Below are 23,096 nucleotides of genomic sequence, written 5' to 3' on the forward strand. Positions count from 1 at the left end.
ACTTAGTTTTGCAGGGTTATATTAATTTCTGTTGTCTAAACATTTAATAAATGGTTTTATTAGATGACTGCTCTCAATGGCTTGATTTTCAAAATGCTTAATTCTCATCTCCTTTTTTTCATAAAGGCAACTAACAGTCTAATCATATCCTGTGACTATGAAGTGAGGTTGTGTGTTTAACGTCTTCTGTGGCACACAACACATCACAGCATGTTTCACTTTTTATTAATCACAGGAGTTCAAAGTTCAAACTGTTCTCTGTAAGTGTCTTGTTACTTGCTTTGATCAAGCAGCTCCTTTTCAGTTTTCAGGGAACTAAATGCCTGCTGTTCCATTTCAGGTGCCAGCACGTGCCCTTTGGGGTAGTGCAGGGAATGAAAACTCGGAGAGGAGATGTTACTTTTCTGGAAGATGTTCTAAATGAGATTCGATTGAGGATGCTACAGAACATGGCTTCTATTAAGAGTAAATTCATTGTTTTGTTACAGGCATAACTTACGTCCACTCTTAGTTTTGCTGGACTTCTTGTGCAGTGTGATTTATTCTGACCATCCCTCCTTGGAACTTTCACTAACCTTGTCAAAAATAGCTTCACTAATTCAGGGTGCTAGGGTTTGGTGCTTGCTACTTGGCTGTGGCTTGGTCCAGTAATGTGAATCGATACACCCTAAGCCTCTTTGCCCAGGCAGCTCTAGCATCGTCACTCCACAGCTGGAGTGGTTATGCAGAGTTCCTATATTCCATAATTGAAGCAAGTCACAAGTCCTCATGGCTTTGTGTAAGCTTCACCCTTGGAAAAAGAAGTAACAGAAGTAAAGAAGTCTACTGTCTTATATGGGATATTTGTAAGGAAAATCATGTCTCTTCCCTTTTAATGAAGGCTTGGGAAACATCATTAGCAAAGTTAAGTCCGCCCAAATAGGCAAGTAAAGTACCCACTGTGCACCTGTTTGTTCCTGATGCTGTCCACATACGTTTGGGCAGGTTTCCCCAGGTGGCGCTAGTGGGAAAGAACCGCCTGCCAATATAAGAGACAGAGGTTTGATCTCTGGGTTGGGAAGATCCCCTGGAGAAGGGAATGGCTACCCACCCCAGTATTCTTGCCTGGAGAATCGCATGGACAGGCTACAGTCACAGGGTTGCAAAGAGTTGGACACAACTGAAGCAACTTAGCACACACAACACATCTCCACTTCAATCCTGGGTTTTGTACAGTTTCATGCAAGGTGAAAGTAGCTACCTTTGTCTGTTTCAGCGACCAAAGAGCTGGAGAATCCCGAGGAGACAGCAGAGCAGGTGGGACTTGCAGCCCTCATCATTCAGGTCTGTGAAAACTGCTTCCTGGGAGGGAGGGCCTTTGATTTGGTGCTGCAACAACTCCTCACACTGAAGATTTCCTGTCGTTTTAGGACTTCAGAGGTTTCCTGCTGTCTGACTATCAGTTCAGCTGGGATCGTGTTTTCCAGAGCCGTGGGGACACGGGCGTCTTCCTGCAGTACACACACGCCCGCCTCCACAGGTGACAAGGGGCTGCAGGGAAATACAGGACGGCTCTGGCCTTCTCAGGGTGAGGCCTGGGTGGAGTGATTCCAAGACCAAAGGCTCTGTTTTCTGCACTTCTCCAACATCTAACATTCAAAGCTAGGTGAAGTCTGGTGGACCTCCTATTATATTTGGATCTTGAGGGCGTTTTTGAATGTTTATTTATTGCATACCTATATAACAATGCTTTTCTGTGTATTACCTTATTTAGCACTCAGAATAATCCCGCCAAGGAATATACTCCATTTTCAGATGAAGAAACAGATTTAGGAAAAATTGAGGCATCGAGTCAAATGCTGTTAGCTTCCAAGTCTAGAACAGATTAAGGAGGGTGAGGGTATGCATGCTAGGAAGATGTTCCTTATTTGCAACTATTCGTAGCCCAGCTGACTTGCTTAATTCTTTGTTGTGTTTAAACTTGACAACAGTCTGGAAGAGACTTTTGGATGCGGTTATCTCAATGACTTCAACACCGCCTGCTTACAGGAGCCACAATCTGTTTCCATTCTCCAGCATCTTCTCAGGTATGGTGTCCTAACAAGATCCAGTCTGCTGCTTCCCCGTGAAGGGACTGTTCTCATTTGCTGACCACTGAGGTGAACAGGCCAGTGACTGTAGACAGCACTTCTCCAAAGATGTGACCAAAAAGTGAATGCCTACCCTTTGAGAGCAGACAGAGGGCATGCTCACGGCTGATCCTGAGGTTTTAAAAACAGTATCACCATTAAATTAGCCCAGATGCCTAACATCCTTCAGATCAAAGTATGAGAATGTAAAGCCTAGTAAAAGCGTAACCTTTTAAGTTTCAGAAACAATCATCTTCTCACCCTCTGTGATAAGTGGAGGAAAATCCCTGCCTTTGTGCACCTTCCCTGAGACCATAAGTCTTTCATTTGCCTCTTGGCTTCAGGGCAGCCTCAAATACACTGGGCAGGAGACCATACTTTTGAGCTCTCACCAGAATTATCAGTGAAGCCATACTTGTCAGGAGAGACTGACTAATCTCCAGAATGTCTGGAAGGGATGTGGATGCTTAGCAACAAGGGCATTTTCTGATTGCCACACAGTGGTCTGTGGTTCTTTCCTGGGAAGAGGGGTTAGTTTACTTACATTTGGCTTACTTTTGAGGAAAAAATAAGCCAACCTGGTTTTCTTGGCAGTGAATAGACTGCTTGATTATGTTCCTAAACATGGCTGGAGACTGTGTACATTTAACAGCTATGATTTAAGTCCTTGCTTTAGGCTAGGCCTACAGGATTTTAAGATAATTTAGAAAGTACCTGCCATGGAGGAATTTGTAAGAAAGAAAAATGTGCCTTCACCTTCAAATTTACACAAGGTTGTTTTTCATATGTCTAATACCGTTAATGATATCAAGTCAACCTTTCACCATCTTTGTCTTAGCATCTTAGCGGAGGGTCCAGCCTTCCCCTGCCAACCACTCCTCTCATCTTTCTTTTAGGTTCGACGAGGTACTTTATAGGTCATCTCAAGACCTTCAGCCCAGGCACATTGTCAGCTACCTTCTAACTCTAAGGTACTTTATAAACTTGCTATTTTCAGGCATTAAGTGTTTGAGACCTGATATGACAAAGGACCTTTCCTTCTAAAGGTTTCCCATAGACAAATCCGTCAGCCTAAAAAATTACACACTTTAAGTTACAGGACATCTCGCTTCATCTTTGCAGTTAGCAGTTAATGTTCATTCACTCAGTGATTGAAGGTCCTGTCACTGTCGTCCACTGAACGGGAACCAATAGCTCCATCGTGGATGGTCACAGTAGAGTGCGTGTTAGGATAGAGTGGACATGAGGGCCGAGGTTAGGGCTCTCAGCCCAGCTTTGAGGGATCAGAGAGGACTTCTCAGAGGAGGGGAGTAGATGTAAGCCAGGAGAAACAAGGTGGCAGCGGAGGGAAAAGCCCCAGCTGGGCAAGAAGGTGACACATTCAGGGAACTACAAACGCAGCTCTGAGAGAATGAGGAACAAATGCGTGGCCTTTTTGTTGTGCACTGAAGCATTCCGGCCTATGTTCAGGACAGTGAGGCCCATAAAAAAAGATTTAAGCAGAGGCACAGGAAAGTCAGTCTGATAGAGGGTAGAGGATGAATTGGAAAGCGAGTAGGTGACACTTTGATAGAAGTTTTGCAGTGGCTGCTTTAGAAACTCTGAATAGAGGTTGAGTCTTAGAGCAACAAAGTTGTAGCTTCTCATAAAGCTATTTAAGAAAGGAAGTATTTGCTTTTACTCAAGATTTGTTGAAATCAGAGATTTACTGGGACTTTTTTCTTGATCATGCTTTTTACCTGTCTTCCCCAGATTTATAGATTTTTGTTTCCTTTTAATTTTCACTTAGACATATAGAAATGAAGAAGCCAGAAAATCTTTATTGTCACAGTCATTGGAACCAATGTCGTAAGCATCATTTCTATGGCAGAGTATTCTTCTTGCTGCCATAACCTAAACAGAAAAAATATTTTAAGAGTGGCCAGTGTGTGCAGAGTGGGTTGATAACTAGTCTTACACCACCACCTCACTATACAGAGGAGACAGGCCAGGCTGTGTTACATCTCATCCTGAGGGATGCCTAAATAAAGGAAAGCTAATTATTAAAAAATAATCCCCTGTACTTACAAAACAGTGAAATCATAACTTTAAAGGACAACAAAATTATAATACCATCCATTACTATTAATAGTAGTGTTAGTGTTAGTTGCTCAGTCGTGTATGACTCTTTGTGACCCCATGGACTGTAGCCCAGCAGGTTCCTCTGTCCATGGGATTCTCCAGGCAAGAATACTGGAGTGGATAGCCATTCCCTTCTCCAGGGGATCTTCCTGACCCAGGGATCTTACCTAGGTATCCTGCATTGCAGATTCTTTACCATCTGAGCTACCAGGGAAGCCCTAGTAGTAGAACCAGGACCAAAAATCTAAAACAGGAGTTTCATGTGTTTCACTTTGCCAGTTAGCGACAAGCAGTGAATTCAATCTCATCCATTCAACTTTGGAAATACCCTTCAGTGGCTTTGGGCTTTGACTTGTCTAAATTGAGGGAGTGAGATTAGACATCAAGCTTATATGTCACATAGGAAACTCCTGCTGGTTCTGATCCTGATTTCTTTCTTCCCGTTCCAGTCACCTCGCTGCGGTGGCACACAGAACACTGCACGTCAGAAACAGTCCTCCTGAGGTGGCCGGGGTATGTCGTATCCAGTTGCTCACTGTCATCTCTAGCATCCTCAGACTGTTATTACTGAGTCAGTCTTGTAAATGTTCCTAAAATAGCATCCTGTTGTCAGACTACAGCAGTGTACTTATACACTCAGGCAGTAACTGGAATTAGGCTGTAACAATCAACGTTACTTTCCAACATACGACAAAATATTTTCCTGCATCAGGTGATAGAGTGATTAGTTCCTCTCATCTGAAGCTGTACTTCATGGTGTTTCTGTCACTCCCATCCCACCACCCTTGAGTACCAGTCTTCCTAAAACAAATTCTAGGAATTTGTCTTTCTTTGCTCACAGCCAACCCTCGGGCACTTGGCGATATTGTTCCTACTTTAATTTAGAAGAATGTTAGAATTACTTCTAAAAGCAATTTTACTTATTCAGTTATAGTTAGCCTGTTATTGGATTGACCTTTGATCATTCTTTGATTTATTTTGTAGGCCAGACTTCACCTTTTCAGAGCTGTCCGCTCAGTCCTAGCCAACGGAATGAAACTTCTTGGAATAACACCTGTATGTAGAATGTAATTTCTAATTAAATTGCTTTTCAAATACTAAATTCTAGTTATCTATTCTTATATGCCTTGCTATTTAGAATAGAATTGACTATTATTCTGTGTCAGAATCTATATTTTATTGTCTACATTTTATTAAGTGATTTGTCAACTTATTAAATTTTTTTATCTTTTAAAATCATCTGAGTTCTCTCATGGTCAATAAGTACTAAAAAGACTTTTATAAAACTAAGTGAAGTCTTTTTAAAGTCACTTTGGTCTACTGGAGACAGAGGACTAGAGTTTAAACTCTGGCTTGAGGGTTTTTGTTTTTTAATAGAAGTATAGTTAACTTACAATATTACATTAGTTTCAGGTATATATAGTGATTCACTATTTTTATAAATTACACTGTATTTAAAGTTAATACAAAACAATGACTGTGTTTCCCTGTGCAACGCAATATATCTTTCTTCCTTACCTGTTTTATACATAGTAGTTTGTATCTCTTAAGCTCTACCCGTTTTGCTTCTCCCCACTTCCCATTGGTAACCACTAGTTTGTTCTCTGTACCTGTCTTTGTTGTATTCATTTGTTTTACTTCTAAGATTCCACATATAAGTGATAACAAGAGTATCTGTCTTTCTCTGACTTATTTCACTAAGCATAATAACTAGGCCTGTCCATATTGTTGAAAATGTCGAAAATGTCAAAATTTCATTTCTTTATGGCTAATATTCATGTATATACACATTTTCTGTTGCTGGATACTATGTTGCTTCCATATTTTTGCTATTACAAACAATTCTGCTGTGAATCCGGGGGTGGGGGTGGGGGGCATAGCTCTTTGGTGTTTTTATTTTCTTTGGATATATACCCAGGAGTAGAACTGCTGGATCATAGCCCTATTTTTAGTTTTTTGAGGAACCTGTATATTGTTTTCCAAAGTGGCTGCACCTATTTACATTCCCACCAACAGGGGGAGTTAGTCCCCACAGGTGCACACACTCCAGTCTAGTGGCACCTAGGCTTCCCCAGCCCTCCTATCCCACCAGCCCTCCGACCAGCCAAGGGGGCTGGCTGTGTCTGACCCAGGGCTGGGGTGCCCAGATTCTCTACTCATGTGATCTCCCTTCTGAGTCCCCTCCCTGGGGCACTAGTCCCAAACTGCTGCTTTTCCTTCCTTCCTACTGATTCTGTGTGGATCTTTCTTACAACCTTGGTGTACAAGTCTTTCTGCCCATTTCCAGTTACTTCTCAGTGAGACCTGTTCCACATGCTGATGTATGTGTTCATGGGGTGATGTGAGTTCTGGCTTGAGGTTTCTTACTATACCATTCATCCAGAAACTCTTCTTATAAATAAGATTATTTGGTTTTTTTAAAACTTGTGAAGAAAAATCTCAATTTTCCTAGGATTATGAGTGTTCTTATTAAATTTAGGGGGACCAAAATGAAGCTTTTTTGCCAATACAGCTGACTACTCCCAGAAAACAGATCTTCTACTTATCTTTTCATTGCTGTGTACAGATAACTCTTAGCACACTACATGAACTGGGGCACTGAATACATCTGAATAACAAGGAATTACTTTACAGATACCGACTTAGGATCCTTGTAAATTAGCCCATTAAAGCATATTTGAAATGGAGTTTCCCAGTTTCGTGTATCTGCATATTGTTAAGTACATTTACCTGCTTAGGGAACATGAGTAGGATGTGATCTGTTTGATAGGTTCAGCTATCCTCATCTGAGAATTTCCTTTCTGATCTGCTAAAATTTATTCTAACTATTGATACTAAAAGTCTTCTGAATACCAATGACAGTCTATGCATAGAGAAGCCAATTAGCATGAACTAAAGCTTTTTTTTTTTTAAAGCTTCTTTAGTTGAGTGAGCTTAGGTTTATATTGGCAAGTATCACATACATTGTTAATCCTAGAAAAGACTCCAATCTTAAGTGAATTAGCTTCCAGATTGCTAATTCTCTACTTAAAGTATCAATATTTCTTCAGCATAAATCAGCCATGGAATAAAAACGTAAGTTGGGACCTGTTTACAGGTCTAGTATCCCCCGCCTCTTCTTTGGAAAAAGCTTTCCCTTTCCCAGATCCTTAGTATTCCTAACTTCCTTAGTATTTGAATTTTGAGTAAAATGACACAGGGTCAATGATTGCTAGAGCCAAGTCTTTGAAAAAGCAGCTCCCTGAAAGAAATGTACATTAATTCCTATAGCCTAGAGCCCTCAATTCAGTTCAGTCATTCAGTCGTTCAGTCGTGTCCGACTCTTTGCAACCCCATGAATTGCAACACGCCAGGCCTCTCTGTCCATCACCAACTCCCGGAGTCTACTCAAACTCATGTCCATCGAGTCGGTGATGCCATCCAGCCATCTCATCCTCTGTCGTCCCCTTCTCCTCCTGCCCCCAGTGCCTCCCAGCATTAGGGTCTTTTCGAATGAATCAACTCTTTGCATGAGGTGGCCAAAGTATTGGAGTTTCAGCTTTAGCATCAGAACTTCCAATGAACACCCAGGACTGATCTCCTTTAGGATGGACTGGTTGGACCTCCTCACAGTCCAAGGGACTCCCAAGAGTCTTCTCCAACACCACAGTTCAAAAGCATCAATTCTTTGGCACTCAGCCTTCTTCACAGTCCAACTCTCACATCCATACATGACCACTGGAAAAACCATAGCCTTGACTAGATGGACCTTTGTTGGCAAAGTAATGTCTCTGCTTTTCAATATGCTATCTAGGTTGGTCATAACTTTCCTTCCAAGGAGTAATTAATTTCCAAGGAGTCTTTTAATTTCATGGCTGCAGTCACCATCTGCAGTGATTTTGGAGCCCCAAAAAATGAAGTCTGACACTGTTTCCCCATCTATTTCCCATGCAGTGATGAGACCAGATGCCATGATCTTCGTTTTCTGAATGTTGAGCTTTAAGCCAACTTTTTCCACTCTCCTCTTTCACTTTCATCAAGAGGCTTTTTAGTTCCTCTTCACTTTCTGCCATAAGGGTGGTGTCATCTGCATATCTGAGGTTATTGATATTTCTCCTGGCAGTCTTGATTCCAGCTTGTGCTTCTTCCAGCCCCAGCGTTTCTCATGATATACTCTGCATATAAGTTAAATAAGCAGGGTGACAATATACAGCCTTAATGTACTCCATTTCCTATTTGGAACCAGTCTGTTGTTCCATGTCCAGTTCTAACTGTTGCTTCCTGACCTGCATATAGGTTTCTCAAGAGGCAGGTCAGGTGGTCTGGTATTCCCATCTCTTTCAGAAGTTTCCACAGTTTATTGTGATCCATACAGTCAAAGGCTTTGGCATAGCCAATAAAGCAGAAATAGATGTTTTTCTGGAACTCTCTTGCTTTTTTGATGATCCAGCCTAGAGCCCTACAGTCTTAGAAATTCCCTTTGTTGCTGTTTAATGCTAGCTAGAGTTACTTTATAGCCCTTTTTTGCAACTTGATAAAAGTCCGCATATAGAAAGTTAAAAAATTTAATGATTTGGGCTTGTGTTTATGCTTAAGCATTATCTTAATGGTCATATCTACAATACAAGTAGTGAGCAAACAGATTTCATATAATAAATTAAGTTTATTGCTGAATTTTCCCATATCATAGAAATTTTTTAAAAAAACACTGAAGTTTCACAAATTATTGAGAGCCCGACAGTTACATACTTTATTTAAAAAAGTACAAAAATGACATTAGAAATATTTTTTGAAGAAAAGTATATCCTCTAACAGCAAAGAAATATGAATCCAGACAATGAATGGCACAAAGACAGCACTTAAAGGGGTATTCAGCCACCACCCACACATCATCGTCTGAGTTTCTAAATAGATTCAGTTGGAGAAGTTACACATTCAGTTTGTTTCTGAACTAGCCTGTCTTGGTTTTGCCTCCTTTTTGTAAGAAGAGAGTCTTCACTGCTGCTGGGACTAAATACTGTACATGCCTTGGAGAATAAGGAGGGGTCAACCCTTCTCCCCTGGTACCTGAACAAGAGAACAGTTAGTACAGAAATGGCTTTGGCACTTTAACCTTTAACATAACCCCAAACCTCATTAATTGAATATTGCAGCCTCGCATGATTTTTTTTTAAACACCACATCATCTCCATACTTTTATATATACATTGTTATATATACAATAATAAAAATCCTTCATTCTTAAAACAGGTTGATTCCAAACAGGTCACATTAAAACTCTGCAATTCATTCACATAGCTTTCTTCTTAATTCTTAGGCTAAACAGTTTTTGTTTTTTAAATCTACCTTCTGAAATTGACTTAAGGCTCTAGTTTAATATAAATGGTTTAGTCTTAGTAGGAATCTCTTTTGAGGCTAAAGTCACACACCGATGACTCTCTGTTTTGAATCTGTTTCTCCTTGTTGGATGGACGTAGTGTCTTGTCTGGGTAATCCATAGAGATATATAGAAACACAAACAAGAAGAGTACCCAGAGCAAAGGTGAGTGCTGGAAAGGAAAAAAAAAAAAAGAGCTTAATCTGTATTTGTGCCCTTAAAACTACATAACAATGATCAGTTTAAAATTTTGAAGACTTTGAACTGTGGGTTTACACTATCAGATTGTATGGAAAATAAATTTTAAGTGTTCTGTATTTTGATGGTAAGGTTTAGAAAAGTAATCAATTCTAGCGCCACCCGTACCCAAAAAAAACAAAAAAGTGGTAAAGTCAAGGGAGTGACAATCACTGACTACACACTTTTCAAGAACACACGTATCACTGTCTTGGATCACGGACCGAGAGCATACCAACATCCCTATATGCTGACTGAAAAAGCAGGGAAGTATGGATTTTCCATGATACTAGAAGCCTGTTAAAGTTTAGAGTAAGAGGTAGTTAGCAAATTCAAAAAGTTAGGTGACTAATGATTCAAACCTTTGAGGATTGCATTCCTGAATAGCAAATGAGGTGGTGATTTAATCAGTAAACTTATATTTTCTGCTAACCTTTTTTTTAATCTTCTTAATTCTGAAAATCAGGACATAACTGAATTACTTGCCCAAAGGAGGCGTTATATAACTAAATATTTGTGTCAAACTGTATATTCTGTTCAAAACTAAGCCATATTCTATTTTAGGGAGTACAAGGGCACAGTCTTACTATCTTTTAAAAAAATGTCATGCAGAGAAATGACATCGAGCCATGGATTTTAATTCATCCCTAAGACAGACTAGCTTTTCCTTCAGAAAGGGGGGAAGAGGGTAAATTAAATAGAAAACTAAGATTACTAACATTCTTAATTAAGTTCCTTGACATCAGTCAGCCAGAACACTGACCAGAAAGCATTTACACTGTTCCCAGATATTCATTAGGAGTACAGGCATAGGATTTGTTGAGGATAAAGATGGATCAAAACGCAAAGTGAAAATAAGAGAAGAAAAAACATCTAAAGGAGGGCCTAGAAATGGAAAGCAGCTGCCTTTATACAGAACACCTGTGTGCCAGGCACTGTTCGAATAAGCATTTCGCCTAAAATAACCCTAGGAGATGGGTGATCTTGTTCCCAATTTACAGACACAGAAACTGAGACGTGGGTTAAGTAACTTCCCCAAGGCTGTTCAGCTAATAAATGGTACAAGCAAGATTTGAACCATACTACCAATTTTTTTCTAAGATATCTACAACATTGATGTTCTTCTATTTGCATTTATAACAAGTCAGTTTTAAAATGAAATGTAAATACAGGCCAGATCTAATTCTTTTACTTAATGTTGATATTTGACAGATTTTCCTCATAAACCATTAGTTTATGGTATATCTGATAAGTCAGTATCTCTGCTTAAATAATTCAGAAGCCAATTAATAGTGGATATGGCTAGGGAAAATCAGAAGGACAAGCATAAAGGAGGTGCCAGAATGCCAGCTACAGTAATGACTTTATTAATTACATATTAAATGAAATAAAGATAGCTTTATAAAAGAAAATTTAGATTTGGATTGTAGTTTCAAAAGCAGGTTATACCCAAGTCTAAAATGGAAGGTACAAACTAAGGGGGAAATGAAGTTTTACTATTCTTTCCTCAAAAAAAAAAAAAAAGCCAAGTTTACAGTAATTCCCTGGGGTAAGTAATCAATTCTTCAAGTCCTTCTGTTTCTTTTCTTGTGTACCTAGTCATACTGTATTCACGCTGAAGCACTTAAGCTGTCTTGTATATAATACCTGGGAAACAGGAAGGCCCTGACTGCAAAAATGCTCTTCCTACTGAGTAGCCTGCTCACTCTCACACAGAAGTAACACCCTTGGTTTAAGCTCTGGAACCATTTAAATAACAAGTACCGTGAACCCCACATTCCACACATATATGATGCACTTCTAGGATAAACTATAGCAAAACTAAGGAATTTCTATAAACACTATAAGCAACTGCCATATTTAATAAAAGATGAACCAAGGAAATGAGAAGCTCTTCCCTGTTAAAAACTTACAGTACAAAGTAAGACATACTTATCTGTAATCCAAACAGCATCACTGAAGCAATGGTAGACAGGACAATGGCAGCTGCCGCAGAAAAGCCTTTCATGATATTGTCTGTGTATTTGACCACTATAGACGTGTAGAGGCCTCCAACACTGGCAAGGACTTGTGTACAGAAAGAAAGAGAATCTTAACACTCATATGAAACATTCTATGACGGTGGGGCACTTTTCATCCCCAGAGATGCCATACTAATTTACCTAGGAAAATGCTATCTTCCTTAGACGCAGCCTTCTCAGAGAGTTTGTACTAAAAGTGAGTCGTAATTCCTACAAAACGTTGTTTTTCAGATGCCCAAAGGGCTATGTACTCTACTACTAAACTGTACACACTTATTGCTAACACATTAGGTACTTTTGATTGTGAAGGCAAAAACTGCTTTGGGATAGCTTTGCCACAAAAGTAAGTCAATAAAATCAAAATTACATTTTCAAGCTGGTATTCTCAGTATCAAAGGAACAATTTTAAAATGCTATAAAGGCTTAAATGACATCTAACTTATATTACATAATATAATATATACTATATTATTATATTGTTAATATTTTTTTAAAAAAATATCTACCTAGAACCTTTAATTCCTAGATACTTACAGATGACAAACCAGACATAATATGTGTAACCAAAGAAAAATCCTTTTTCTTTAATTTCAGCTCCATCTGACAAGTAGACGCCAACTAATGTCACAACAATCCCCGATAGATACATCTGAATGTTTCTCACCCAAAGGGAAGTGTCTGAACTCTTTAAAACTTTTTCAAAATATACTCCTGAAAGAAAATTAAGCATGCAAATATGAAATAGATATTATTAGAAATTAAAATGTCTTTCATTTAGAATAAAAATCTAAAGATATAAAGTATATGATTTAGGAAACATTTTATATTAATTTGATGCACGTTTATTATGCTGGTTATGACACATGCCATACTGAACATTACCAGTTTGTTTTTACAGAGCATATAGAATTAATAACCAAGAGGGAGCTTTCTAACCCACATTTAATAGGAAATCTTAATATTGTTAAGTTTCTGCCTTTATTATAGCAGTGAGCTAGATCACCAAAGCTGTCTACTAATGCCAATGAAACACTTGGTTTGGTCAGCTAGAAAACTATACTGTTAAGAGTCAATTATCTTAATCATACTCCTATAGTATCTGCTTAGTGATGAATACTCTCCACTTTGCAAAATAACCTATATAATCACCACCAGGAATTTTTTTTTCAGAATAAGTAACACAACCAAAATAAAATTTAAATAGAACCTGCTGAGTGAAGCCACTTTCCTTTAAAGCAGGGGTCCATAGGCCAAGTTCATACACACTGTCAGAAGGAACATGAATTCCCTAACCAGACAGTGTTTTGTGGATATGTGTGTTTTTCTGAGGTTGATGATCCATAGCTTTTTAGGTACTCCAAAAAAGCACGTAACTTCTCCCTCAAAAAGTCATATAGCACAGCTATAAGTTCTATACTTGAAATGAATGTGTGTTTAACAAGAACATTAAAGAGTTTCGTTACAAACGCTAGAGACTCTGCCACTAGAGTACCCATCAACTAAAATGAAATGAAAACCAAGATTTTTTTCTTTGATGAACCTATGTTGGAAAGAGCCAGAGAATGGAAACAAACGTAATGGCTACTCCTGTTTCTAACTTTGATTTTCCTCATCTGGAAAAACCATTCAACTATTCAGTTCTCAGTTACTCCAAGCATAGAGGGGTATTAAACCACCTACTGTTTCCTCACTTGTGTACTGAGAGGTTGAACTAAACAGAATGTTGGACACACTTTAAGTGTTCAAAATAGTGCTAAAAATCAAATAGTATATTATTTCGAGTGTAAGTCAATTTTTGTTTCTGATTTGCTGTTTAAGAATAAAAGTCTAGCATAATGCTGTCATTAAGTTTATTCCTAAATTTAGATTTTCCCCTCTTATCAAATGACTAGATGAAAAGAGAAAAAGATTACTTTCCCAGTCAAAAATAAAGTACTATAAAATAAAAAAATAGTCTTAACTCTTGAAATAGCACAAATAAATAATAAAGATGTATAGCTATAACTGATATACCCTTTCAGTTTCTTCTCCATTGGAACTATTTGTAAAACATCTCATTTCTTATATTGCACTTAACATTCATACTTTTGTCTCTTCTTGATTCAGTGAGGGATTGCTTTTCCCTACACATGTGAGTCCAGACCTCCATGTTTATCTGATATTAGTGGTTTTGATTCTTCTCTCCCTTTTTGGCTCTTACTTCTGGGTACTAGGTTTTCTGAGGTATTTTCCACCTCCCTTTCCTCCCTACTCCATAATTCCTAATCTGTTGAAGCAGAGAAAGAAATTGAGAGTATGAGGGAAATACAGATAGCAAGCTGGTAACTAGCAACCTAAAGCAGCTGAATCTAGCCTGAGGTCAGTGCCAGAAAAATAGAAATACTTGAGCTTTCTGATGGCTAACTTATTACATTTTCAGAGGTCTTTTTTCATTTATTTTGGGGTTCTTAGATGGACTGGGAATAGTCAACGATGACAAATACATTCTTAGGTAACTGCAAAAATGAGTAAGGACTGAGATCTAAGCTGAGTTAAACACTACTACATGCTTCCTAGAAAAACAATTTGACAACTGAATAAAGTGGTGCTTTTATGATTTACCTGCAAATCCTGAGCACAATACAGCAACAGCTATAGCACCAAATCCTAACAGTGGATTCTGTTCCACCTGCAATAGTAATGTTTTAAAAGTTATTCTTAGTGACTAAAAACACAACTCATCCAAGAGACCAAACAAATGAATACAAAAATCTGTTTACAGTTCTACTGAAAGTATGTGTATCAGACACAGCTTTTCTGTAGAATAAGACAGGACCAAACAAAATGCCATCCCAGGGACAGACAAAAGTATTAAGTTAAAAACATATTGGTCAAATCACAGGCACAATAAACGATAACCATGTGTGGCTTTTTCCTAATAACAGTGGCACCTGAGCATAGAATTGTGCATAGTCAGCCACCTGTTGGCCTTCCCAGGCGGTGCTAGTGGTAGAGAACCTGCCTGCCAAGGCAAGAGACACGGATTCGCTCCCTGGGTTGGGAAGATCTGGAGGGGAGGGCATGGCAACCCCTCCAGTATCCTTGCCAGGAGAATCCTACAGACAGAGAAGCCTGGTGGACTACAGTCCATGGGATCACAAAGAGTCAAACACGACTGAAGCAATTTAGCATGCAAGCAGCAGCCACCACTTAATTTTAACTTCTGACACCACCATAACTCAAGCCCTTATAGGATCAATCATGGAAATGACACTTTGACTTGTTTTATTCCCTATCACCTATGGGATAAAGGACTTGTAAGATTTCCAGCTTTACTTAATTTTTATCAGATATTAATAGCATGACTTTTATGTACCATATACACTATTTTAGATACTAAATGAATAAAGAGGAAGCTGATACACAGCTCTGATTCTTAAATAGTTAATTAATGTAAGAGATTAACATGTATATATATTCATAATACTTTGCTAACAGATGCAGGTATATGGACCCCCAACCTATTGTTTCAACCTTATTTCCTCTTTCCTAAACTAACCCTCAGGAGCTTTCATCAGTCTCTTCTCAGAGATCAATGTTATCTGAGTGGTAGCACTCAGAAACTACAGGGTTGAGACACATGACTGTAACGTGATAAGCACACACCTTGTTCAAAACAAATAAGCCTGATAACAAATAAGGAGAGTATTACTTTAAGGACCTGAGAGAGAAGATATCTGCATGAAGATAAAAGGAGAAATAGAAGATACTATGAACTAATGATTCTGAAAGTATGGTCCCTGGAACAGCAGCAGCAGCAGCATCACCTGTTAGAAATGAAAACTGACAGGCATTCCCCAGACCTACCGAATCATAAACTGTTAGCCTCCACCCTCATAATCTGTTTAACCTTCCTGTTAATTCTGATGTACACTGTTTTGAGGATCACTGCTATAGACTACAATGGATTAACATGGATGCTTTCCTAATATAAACTATAAGACTGGCATAGAGATGAGAAAAAATAATGGAAGGACACTAGAAAGCTCAAGCTACTAAATATAATGTCTGACAAATTCTTGGCTTTTCTGCTGTTTAATCTCTCCAGTTAGGAAAAATGGTGATAGACACTGACTGCTCCTCTAGACTTAATTCTAACTGATAAACTACTGGGCGATGAAGTAGAAGTCATGGAAACTTAAGGGCAGTGTTTTAAGAGGATAAGCAACAGCCAAACACAGCATAGTTAAGAAGGCCTGAGCTCCAGTCTTGAATAAATGAAAATTCAAAGAAATAAAACTGAGAAATTCCATAGCTAGTGGGAAGATAGTTCAAGAAGGATAAGAGTTCAGAAGAATGAGATTCTCATGAATAGTAAACAAGCCAGGTGTCACTAGTTAAGGGCATCTTCAATGAATTCTCATTTTATAGGAACACTAAGAAAAAAAAATTACAGTATACAAAACCAAGAGGAACCAACCAGGAATTTTAGTATCAAAAAAACTGAAAACTCAGAATAAGTGGAGGCTTGCAAAAATACTTTGAAGAAGGCCTTTAAAAGAGAAAAGTGTTTCTTTGGCTAAATGACATACTATTAGAGAGCAAGAAAATAAGAGTTACCCAAATATAGTTTCCACTTTCTCTGTGAATAATGATTTTAAATGAATGAATGAATGGAAAGTTAAGTCCAAGATGTGTGGTTTGCTATCATAAAAACACCTACCTAAATTGAGAAGCATCTTGACTAAGAACAGTAGCAAGTCAAGATAGTGTTCACTATATCTGTGAATATTACTAGGGCATGGAAACTATGCCAGAAAATCTGAATTGGGTAAATACTGTCCTGATTTTCAGAAAGGCAGAGCAGAGGAAAAGCTGCAGAAATTATCAAGAGCAGCTTGAGAAGTTGAAGGCAGGCCAGTACACTTACCAAAAGCACAGACTCAAGAGCCACACTGCCTGGGCTCAAGCAAGGTCACTGTGGACCCACTGCTAAGCTTCTTTCCCTATCAGTTTCCTCATATGAAAATGGAAATAAATACACACATCTCATATGATTGGTGTGGGCATAAGTGAGTTAATGTGTGTAAAGCACTTAGAACATTGCTAATAACTAGTGTGACTGCAGTGCTGTTACTGAATACAAGCAAAATCACAGAACAGATAACTTATAGAGCTTAAAAAGTCTAATGGTCATCACACACACACAGTGTGGCTTCAATAAGAAGATGACATACCAAATTGTCTTACTGAAAGGATTCCTAGTTAAGTGATGAGGGGAATTCCACAGAGATAATGTTCAGTAAGAAATCTGACAGATTTGCATAGTATTTTTGTTACTAAGACAGAGAAATGGAGTGAGGATAACTAGTTCTATTCATAGCTGAGTGAATGCTCATATAGCAAAGTGCTAATTAACAGAATAAAACCAAGCTAGACCCACAACCACTATCAACCAGCCAGGCATATGAATGAGCCACCAGAGAAACAGCTCCTCCAAGCTTAGGCAAGTCTTCAGCTGCCTGCAGCCCTGGCTGATATCTTGACTGCAACCTCTTATGAGACCCCTCAAGCCAGAATGTCTAAAAGAAGCCAGAGCTCAGGCACCCTTGAATTCCTGATTCATGAAAACTGTCAGAGATAACAAATGTTTCTTAAGCAAGAGGACAAAAAAGAGTCAAAGAGAGATCTAAAGGCATGTCCACAGAACTCTGATCCTGTCCTGTCTAAAATTTTCAGTGAAGACCCAGAAGACATATGTGTTGAATCTGCAGAAAGCATAATAACATTTCAAGAAAAAGCTAACAACCAATAAGGACTGGAAAGTCCTCAGAGGCTTGAACTGGCTTAATATAAAGGCTTATATTAATAAATATAAATATAAGGCTTAATAAACACATCTTGCACTTTGGTTTAGAAGCCTGCTGCACAAAACACATCTGAGAAAAACTGTGTGTGTGTGTGTGTGTGTGTGTGTGTGTGTGAAACAGCTACATGTGGTTATATAATCAGTTACAGAATGGATAGCCACCTCCAACCAAAAAAAAAAAAAAAACCCTGATATAACCTTAGGCTGACTGAACAAGTCTAGAGATAATTAGCGAACTACAACTCAGCTCAGTTGGTAAAGAATCTGCCTGCAATGCAGGAGACTCGGGTTCTATCCCTGGCTCAGGAAGATCCCCTGGAGAAGGAAGTGGCAGCGCACTCCAGTATTGTCGCCTGGAGAATCCCATGGACAGAGGAGCCTGGTAGACTACAGTCCATGGGGTCACAAGAGTCAGACACAACTTAGCAACTAAACCACCACCAACCACCACCACCACAACTCACACTATTCAGTCAACATCTGGAGATGGTATGAGCTTTGGGGACATACTGAGGAAAAACAATGGCTAAAGGCATCTAGAAAAGAAATACAAGGCAGCACTGGCACGAGCCAGGGATCACAAAGTCTCCAGAAGGCATATTATAGAAAGAAACAAGGTTCTCTCAATAGTGGGACAGAAAAAGACAGAGGGTAGGGTTGTGACACTGTTCTCAGACATTCCAAGGATCATCATGTGGAGCTAGCAGGGGTCTGAGTTACTCTGATGAGAGCAGGGAACAAGAGGCAGTTACAGGAAGCTTCATTCTGTTCAAGATACGAAAGAACTTTCTAGAGTGCTCCAGTAGTCAAATTCTCTGCTTTAGTTTACTAAGCTTTTCATACACATTACCTATGTGAGGTGGACATTTGCTAAACATGTAAAGTGGTCCTGGAAGTTCATATTTAACTTTTAAGTGTTTGCATTATTTCCCAAATAATTTCTCCAATGGTCTACATCCGAGTTACAATGCAGTACATATTTGATCAGTGTTTGAAATGTCACCAAGAATATAAGCACATTTAAACATCATGTAAAGACAATAAAAACTTAATTTCAAACTCAGTTTCTGAGGAAAAAAAATTCTTCAGCCAGGCCAGAAAGTACGTAAAAAGCTGACTTTTTCTAGTTTCACAAGCTCTGTATACCTCCCCGGCTGCCTTCTGCTCCTAAAAGACCATGGGCCCCCTATGGTCATACCACTCTGAACTCCTCTGATCTTGGAGGCTAAGCAGGGTGGGACCTGGTTAGTACTTGGATGGGAGAACCCATGGTCTCTCATTTGGGAAGAATATGCAGAAGGAAGCTCCTGGCCTTCAGATCCTCCACTGTGGTTCTTTCTACTCTTTGGGAAAACAACCAATTAAAGCATATAATAGTTTTTTAAAAAAATCAGGTATATACCTTAATATTTAACTCTTGGACTAAAAGACGTGAAGGCGCCTTTTGGCCCTATTTTAGTTATCAATTATCAGGAAAACCACTACTACTCCTCTCTAAGCCCAATTGTTGACAGTGGTGGTTATGTACAAAGCAAAAATTTTTGTGACTGCAAGAGAACATGAAAATTAGATGGAGAAAACTTTGCCCAGTATTTCTGAGAAAACGTCTAAAAGAGGCCTAGAAATTCTGAACATATACACTGTGTGGAAGTTTGCACAATTTGAGTCACAGGTTAGCTGTTAACTGTGGAACTTTGGATAAGTTACTTCCTCTCTTTGAAGTTACTTCAATTTTGTTATCCATAAAATGAAGGAGGGGCATTATATTGAGTTTAAGATACCATCCATCTCTAACGTATTTTATGCATATTCTCCTCTTTAAAAAAAAGAAGCCAGTATACCTCTCCTTAATAACATTTTCCTGAGGAGAAAAAAGGATATATGTAAGGCAAAGGTTCAAAGTGAAAGTGAAGTCGCTTAGTCATGTCCAACTCTTTGCGATCCCATGGACTGTAGCCTACCAGGCTCCTCCATCCATGGGATTTTCCAGGCAAGAGTACTGGAGTGGGTTGCCATTTCCTTCTCCAGAGTATCTTCCCGACCCAGGGATTAAATCCCGGTCTTCCGCATTGTAGGCAAATGCTTTACTGTCTGAGCCACCAGGGAAGTCTGGCAAAGGTTATTTTCACTCAAATATAATCAAGCTCCATGCATCAGTGTGACTGTCTGAAGTGCATAAGACTTTTAAAAGTTTCCTAGTTTAGTTACATTAAGTATTTTGTTTCTTACCACGACTTTCGTGGCTTGGGCTGGTTTCCACTGTACGAGTATGACTCCCCCACACAGCATAAAAACTGAAATCCACTGTAACTTGCTAAGCGTCCGGTTTAACATTAAAACAGTACATAGAGCAGTGCAGGGAATCTTCAATTGGTACGTCACCTAAGAACAAAACAATGAACTAATCAACTCAGCTAACATTAGACTCTGACACAAATATATCTGGTATCATTAATAGAATTGAGAAAAATATTTGATAGTGAGATAAAGGGTTAATAAAAATCCTTTCACCATAAAAACATGTTTTTAAAGATTCTGCACTTTTGATTACCACCTACCTGGTACACTGCTGCATCCAGATTGCTCAGAGCTAGAAAAGCCATGTTGTTCTGCACAGCATACACTAAGGAAGGCACGCTCAACTTCATCAGCTCCTTGGGGCTCCCCAAGACATTCTCTCTCAAAGATGCCTTGAATCTACCCAGATTACCAGTTTCTCTTTGAAAACAAAAAGGGGAAATGAGAGGAGGTGAGGAAGAACATGAAAGGTCATCCTGTTAGATACCATCACAGGTAGGGGAGCTACGATGTGTTAAGTTCACTGATAGAATTTAGCAAACTTAGTTTATTTTTAGAATTTTTGACTAATTTTAGATTTATTAAAAGAAATATACCAACAATAAGTGGAAAACAATTACAATTTCTATTTGGGAAAATATGACAACTTGGTTTACCATCATCCACCTCTGCTCAGAGCTCCAGAGGCTTCTGAGTATATGAAGTTACGAGATAACAGGAAACCAGAATTGCTGATATTACCCATAAAAAATTAATCCCTGCCACTTTAACTGCCATTATATCAAGTTTACCCTGATTATTTTTTAGATTAATCAGACTGCATATCCATTTTAAACAATTTTTAATTACAATAGATTTAAATTGCAAGCAAAAGGAAAAAGCTTTAGTACTTAAAGAAGTTACTTGAGATTAATTTATAAATATTGACCTGCATCACTCAATGAGATAGGAATAGGAATTGAGTGATATAGGTCAATATTATTTGTAAACTAATTCGGTGTTTGTGCAATATGGTGGACAATAAATCTTTAGATAACCATATTCTCATAAAACTCAAGTATGTATCTATATAACTTTGCAGGAAATCTGAATAATTAATACCAGTAAACTGTATCTACAGTGTACATAAAGTTCACTACTTGACTGCATATTGATTAATGCATGCATATTGATTAATGCATGCAATGTATTCTTATTTTTCTGCAGGAGGAACTATTAATAGCTAATCTGACTCATACTTTACCCTGCTACAAATCAGCTCATTTATTCCCTGAAAATACATATCAAAGAACACTTTCATAAGCATCAACACCAAAAAATGTTGTATCAAAAGGCTCCTAACTACAGCTCAAAATATCCTTAAAAGGACCATAATGCTTCATTGGGAAGACCAATCTATGTCAACTCACAATGAGCCTCCAAATTTTCGGTTAACATATTAGAATCAACAGTCACTAACTGGGTATTTTCATATTAAATAGGGCAAAAATAATTACCCAGGTTCTGACGGGGAGCAAAAAGTCCATAATGTTGAACCGACTACCCATGCCTTTTCACCACAGAACACTACGGCCCCCAAGAAAATACTTAAGACAGGAAAGTTGGCCTGGACCACAGAAACACACGATGTCCTTAGTTACAGACCATCTGCTGCCAAATTCAATACACTCCACACCACAATGGGAAATCCTCATGCTGAAAAGTAACACACAGCCTAGAGAGAACGAACAAATGCCATCCAGAAGAAGGAGAGAATACAAGAAAGATGACTGTACTGGGAAAATCTACAGAGATTTCCAGACACCTGAAGTTTGGCCCTTTAAACCTTTAACATTCTTTTTTTTAAAAAAAAAAACAAATCTATGATGTTCCATATAATTCTCCACATCTTAAAAGAGTATAAAGAAAAATTTCTCAAATTTTCCATTATAAAACTGAAGATAAAGATTAAAAAGAATCACAGAGATCCAACTCAAAGAACCATTTTAACAGGTGATATATTAGAAAACATAATTGAACATTTTGTCATAATTCTAAGAAGCACCTTATGATGGAAGAAATATAAATCTTACAGAACACTGCTTTCACTGAACCGTTACTTTATGTCCTTCCAAAATACTTTTCTACTGATGTGTCTTCAGAGTGGTTCCCTAAGGAACTCCTGAAAGATGGGTACCAGTTTGTACCCATCTTTTATGTTCTACTTCCTTTCATGTCTATTTATCTCCCATATACGATTCCTCAAGCTCTAGTTTAGTGGCTGTTTATCCCTCCTCTAATCCCCATCTATAGGCAGTGCCACCCCACATCCACTCCACAGAGATACTCTAAACCCTCAAGAGTATCAGGTGAACTACTGGCTATCCAGAGATCAGAGCTGGTCTCTTTATCACTGACTCTCTTGCTCTGCACGAGTATGGGCTGCTTACAGATCTGATTGCTTCTTCTGTTAACCACCATGCCTGCAACAATAATCAGGGTTGCTGTGGCACCTTTTCTCCATGTCACTTTTTCTTATCACTTCTACACTTTTCAGCTTTCACATCAAAAGAAGGGCTGTGAGACATCACCGGTCAATCTGAATACTCCACTTCTTCAATGTAGCAAAACCAGCAGAGTACGGTGTACTGTGTCCGGATTAACCTTCAGGTCTGTGGCTCCTTATTAGATCCTCTTTATTGGATCTTTTTTCTTGGATGCTTAGGAATTACTACTTCTTCATTGCCAAGAAGGCTTTAGTATCTTTTTCTGGTTTCTTCTCTAATGCAGATACTAGAGAAGCCAAGGTCTACCAGAATGCTATTAGTGGAAAGCTCAAACTTCACCATAGAATTATATCAATATTATGTAATTATAACAAGACATTTGGAAATAAGTTACAAAAAATAGCAGAGATAGCTAGAAGAACTTGTAAAAGAAAACAAAAGCTCAAGAATAATTAATGACATTGTAGAGTAAAATAAAGGTCCATATAGTCAAAGCTATGATTTTTCCAGTAGTCATGGATGGATGTGAGAGTTGGACCATAAAGAAGGCTGAGCGCCAAAGGATTGATGCTTTCAAACTGTGGTGCTGGAGAAGACTCTTGAGAGTCCCCTGGACTGCAA

General features: G+C 38.5%; 2 protein-coding genes across 9 annotated transcripts in view; one reads left to right on the forward strand and one right to left on the reverse strand.

Moving 5' to 3' along the window:
• RARS2 (arginyl-tRNA synthetase 2, mitochondrial) overlaps positions 1–23,019 on the forward strand; it is an 89,823-nt gene extending 66,804 nt beyond the window's left edge. For 6 of the 8 annotated variants that reach the window (XM_061427858.1, XM_061427863.1, XM_061427865.1 and 3 more), the window contains 8 exons: positions 341–465; positions 1,256–1,323; positions 1,410–1,519; positions 1,971–2,066; positions 3,005–3,079; positions 4,679–4,742; positions 5,214–5,285; positions 22,526–22,672. In XM_061427858.1, coding sequence (XP_061283842.1) covers positions 341–465; positions 1,256–1,323; positions 1,410–1,519; positions 1,971–2,066; positions 3,005–3,079; positions 4,679–4,742; positions 5,214–5,285; positions 22,526–22,657 — 742 coding nt within the window. In that variant the 3' untranslated portion in view covers positions 22,658–22,672. Of the gene's footprint in view, positions 1–340; positions 466–1,255; positions 1,324–1,409; positions 1,520–1,970; positions 2,067–3,004; positions 3,080–4,678; positions 4,743–5,213; positions 5,332–22,525; positions 22,673–22,988 lie in introns of those variants that run through there. The other 2 variants (XM_061427860.1, XM_061427861.1) reach the window with 2 other exon arrangements.
• Positions 8,852–23,096, reverse strand: part of SLC35A1 (solute carrier family 35 member A1) — a 31,402-nt gene continuing 17,157 nt past the window's right edge. Inside the window, exons 3-8 of the mRNA XM_061427867.1 lie at positions 20,250–20,409; positions 19,921–20,073; positions 14,445–14,511; positions 12,378–12,554; positions 11,755–11,889; positions 8,852–9,757 (exon numbers count right to left, since the gene is read on the reverse strand). Of these exons, the coding sequence (XP_061283851.1) occupies positions 9,630–9,757; positions 11,755–11,889; positions 12,378–12,554; positions 14,445–14,511; positions 19,921–20,073; positions 20,250–20,409 (820 nt within the window). The 3' untranslated portion in view covers positions 8,852–9,629. The remainder of the gene's footprint in view (positions 9,758–11,754; positions 11,890–12,377; positions 12,555–14,444; positions 14,512–19,920; positions 20,074–20,249; positions 20,410–23,096) is intronic.

The sequence above is a fragment of the Bos javanicus genome, chromosome 9 (assembly GCF_032452875.1).
Source record: "Bos javanicus breed banteng chromosome 9, ARS-OSU_banteng_1.0, whole genome shotgun sequence".
NCBI lineage: Eukaryota > Metazoa > Chordata > Mammalia > Artiodactyla > Bovidae > Bos > Bos javanicus.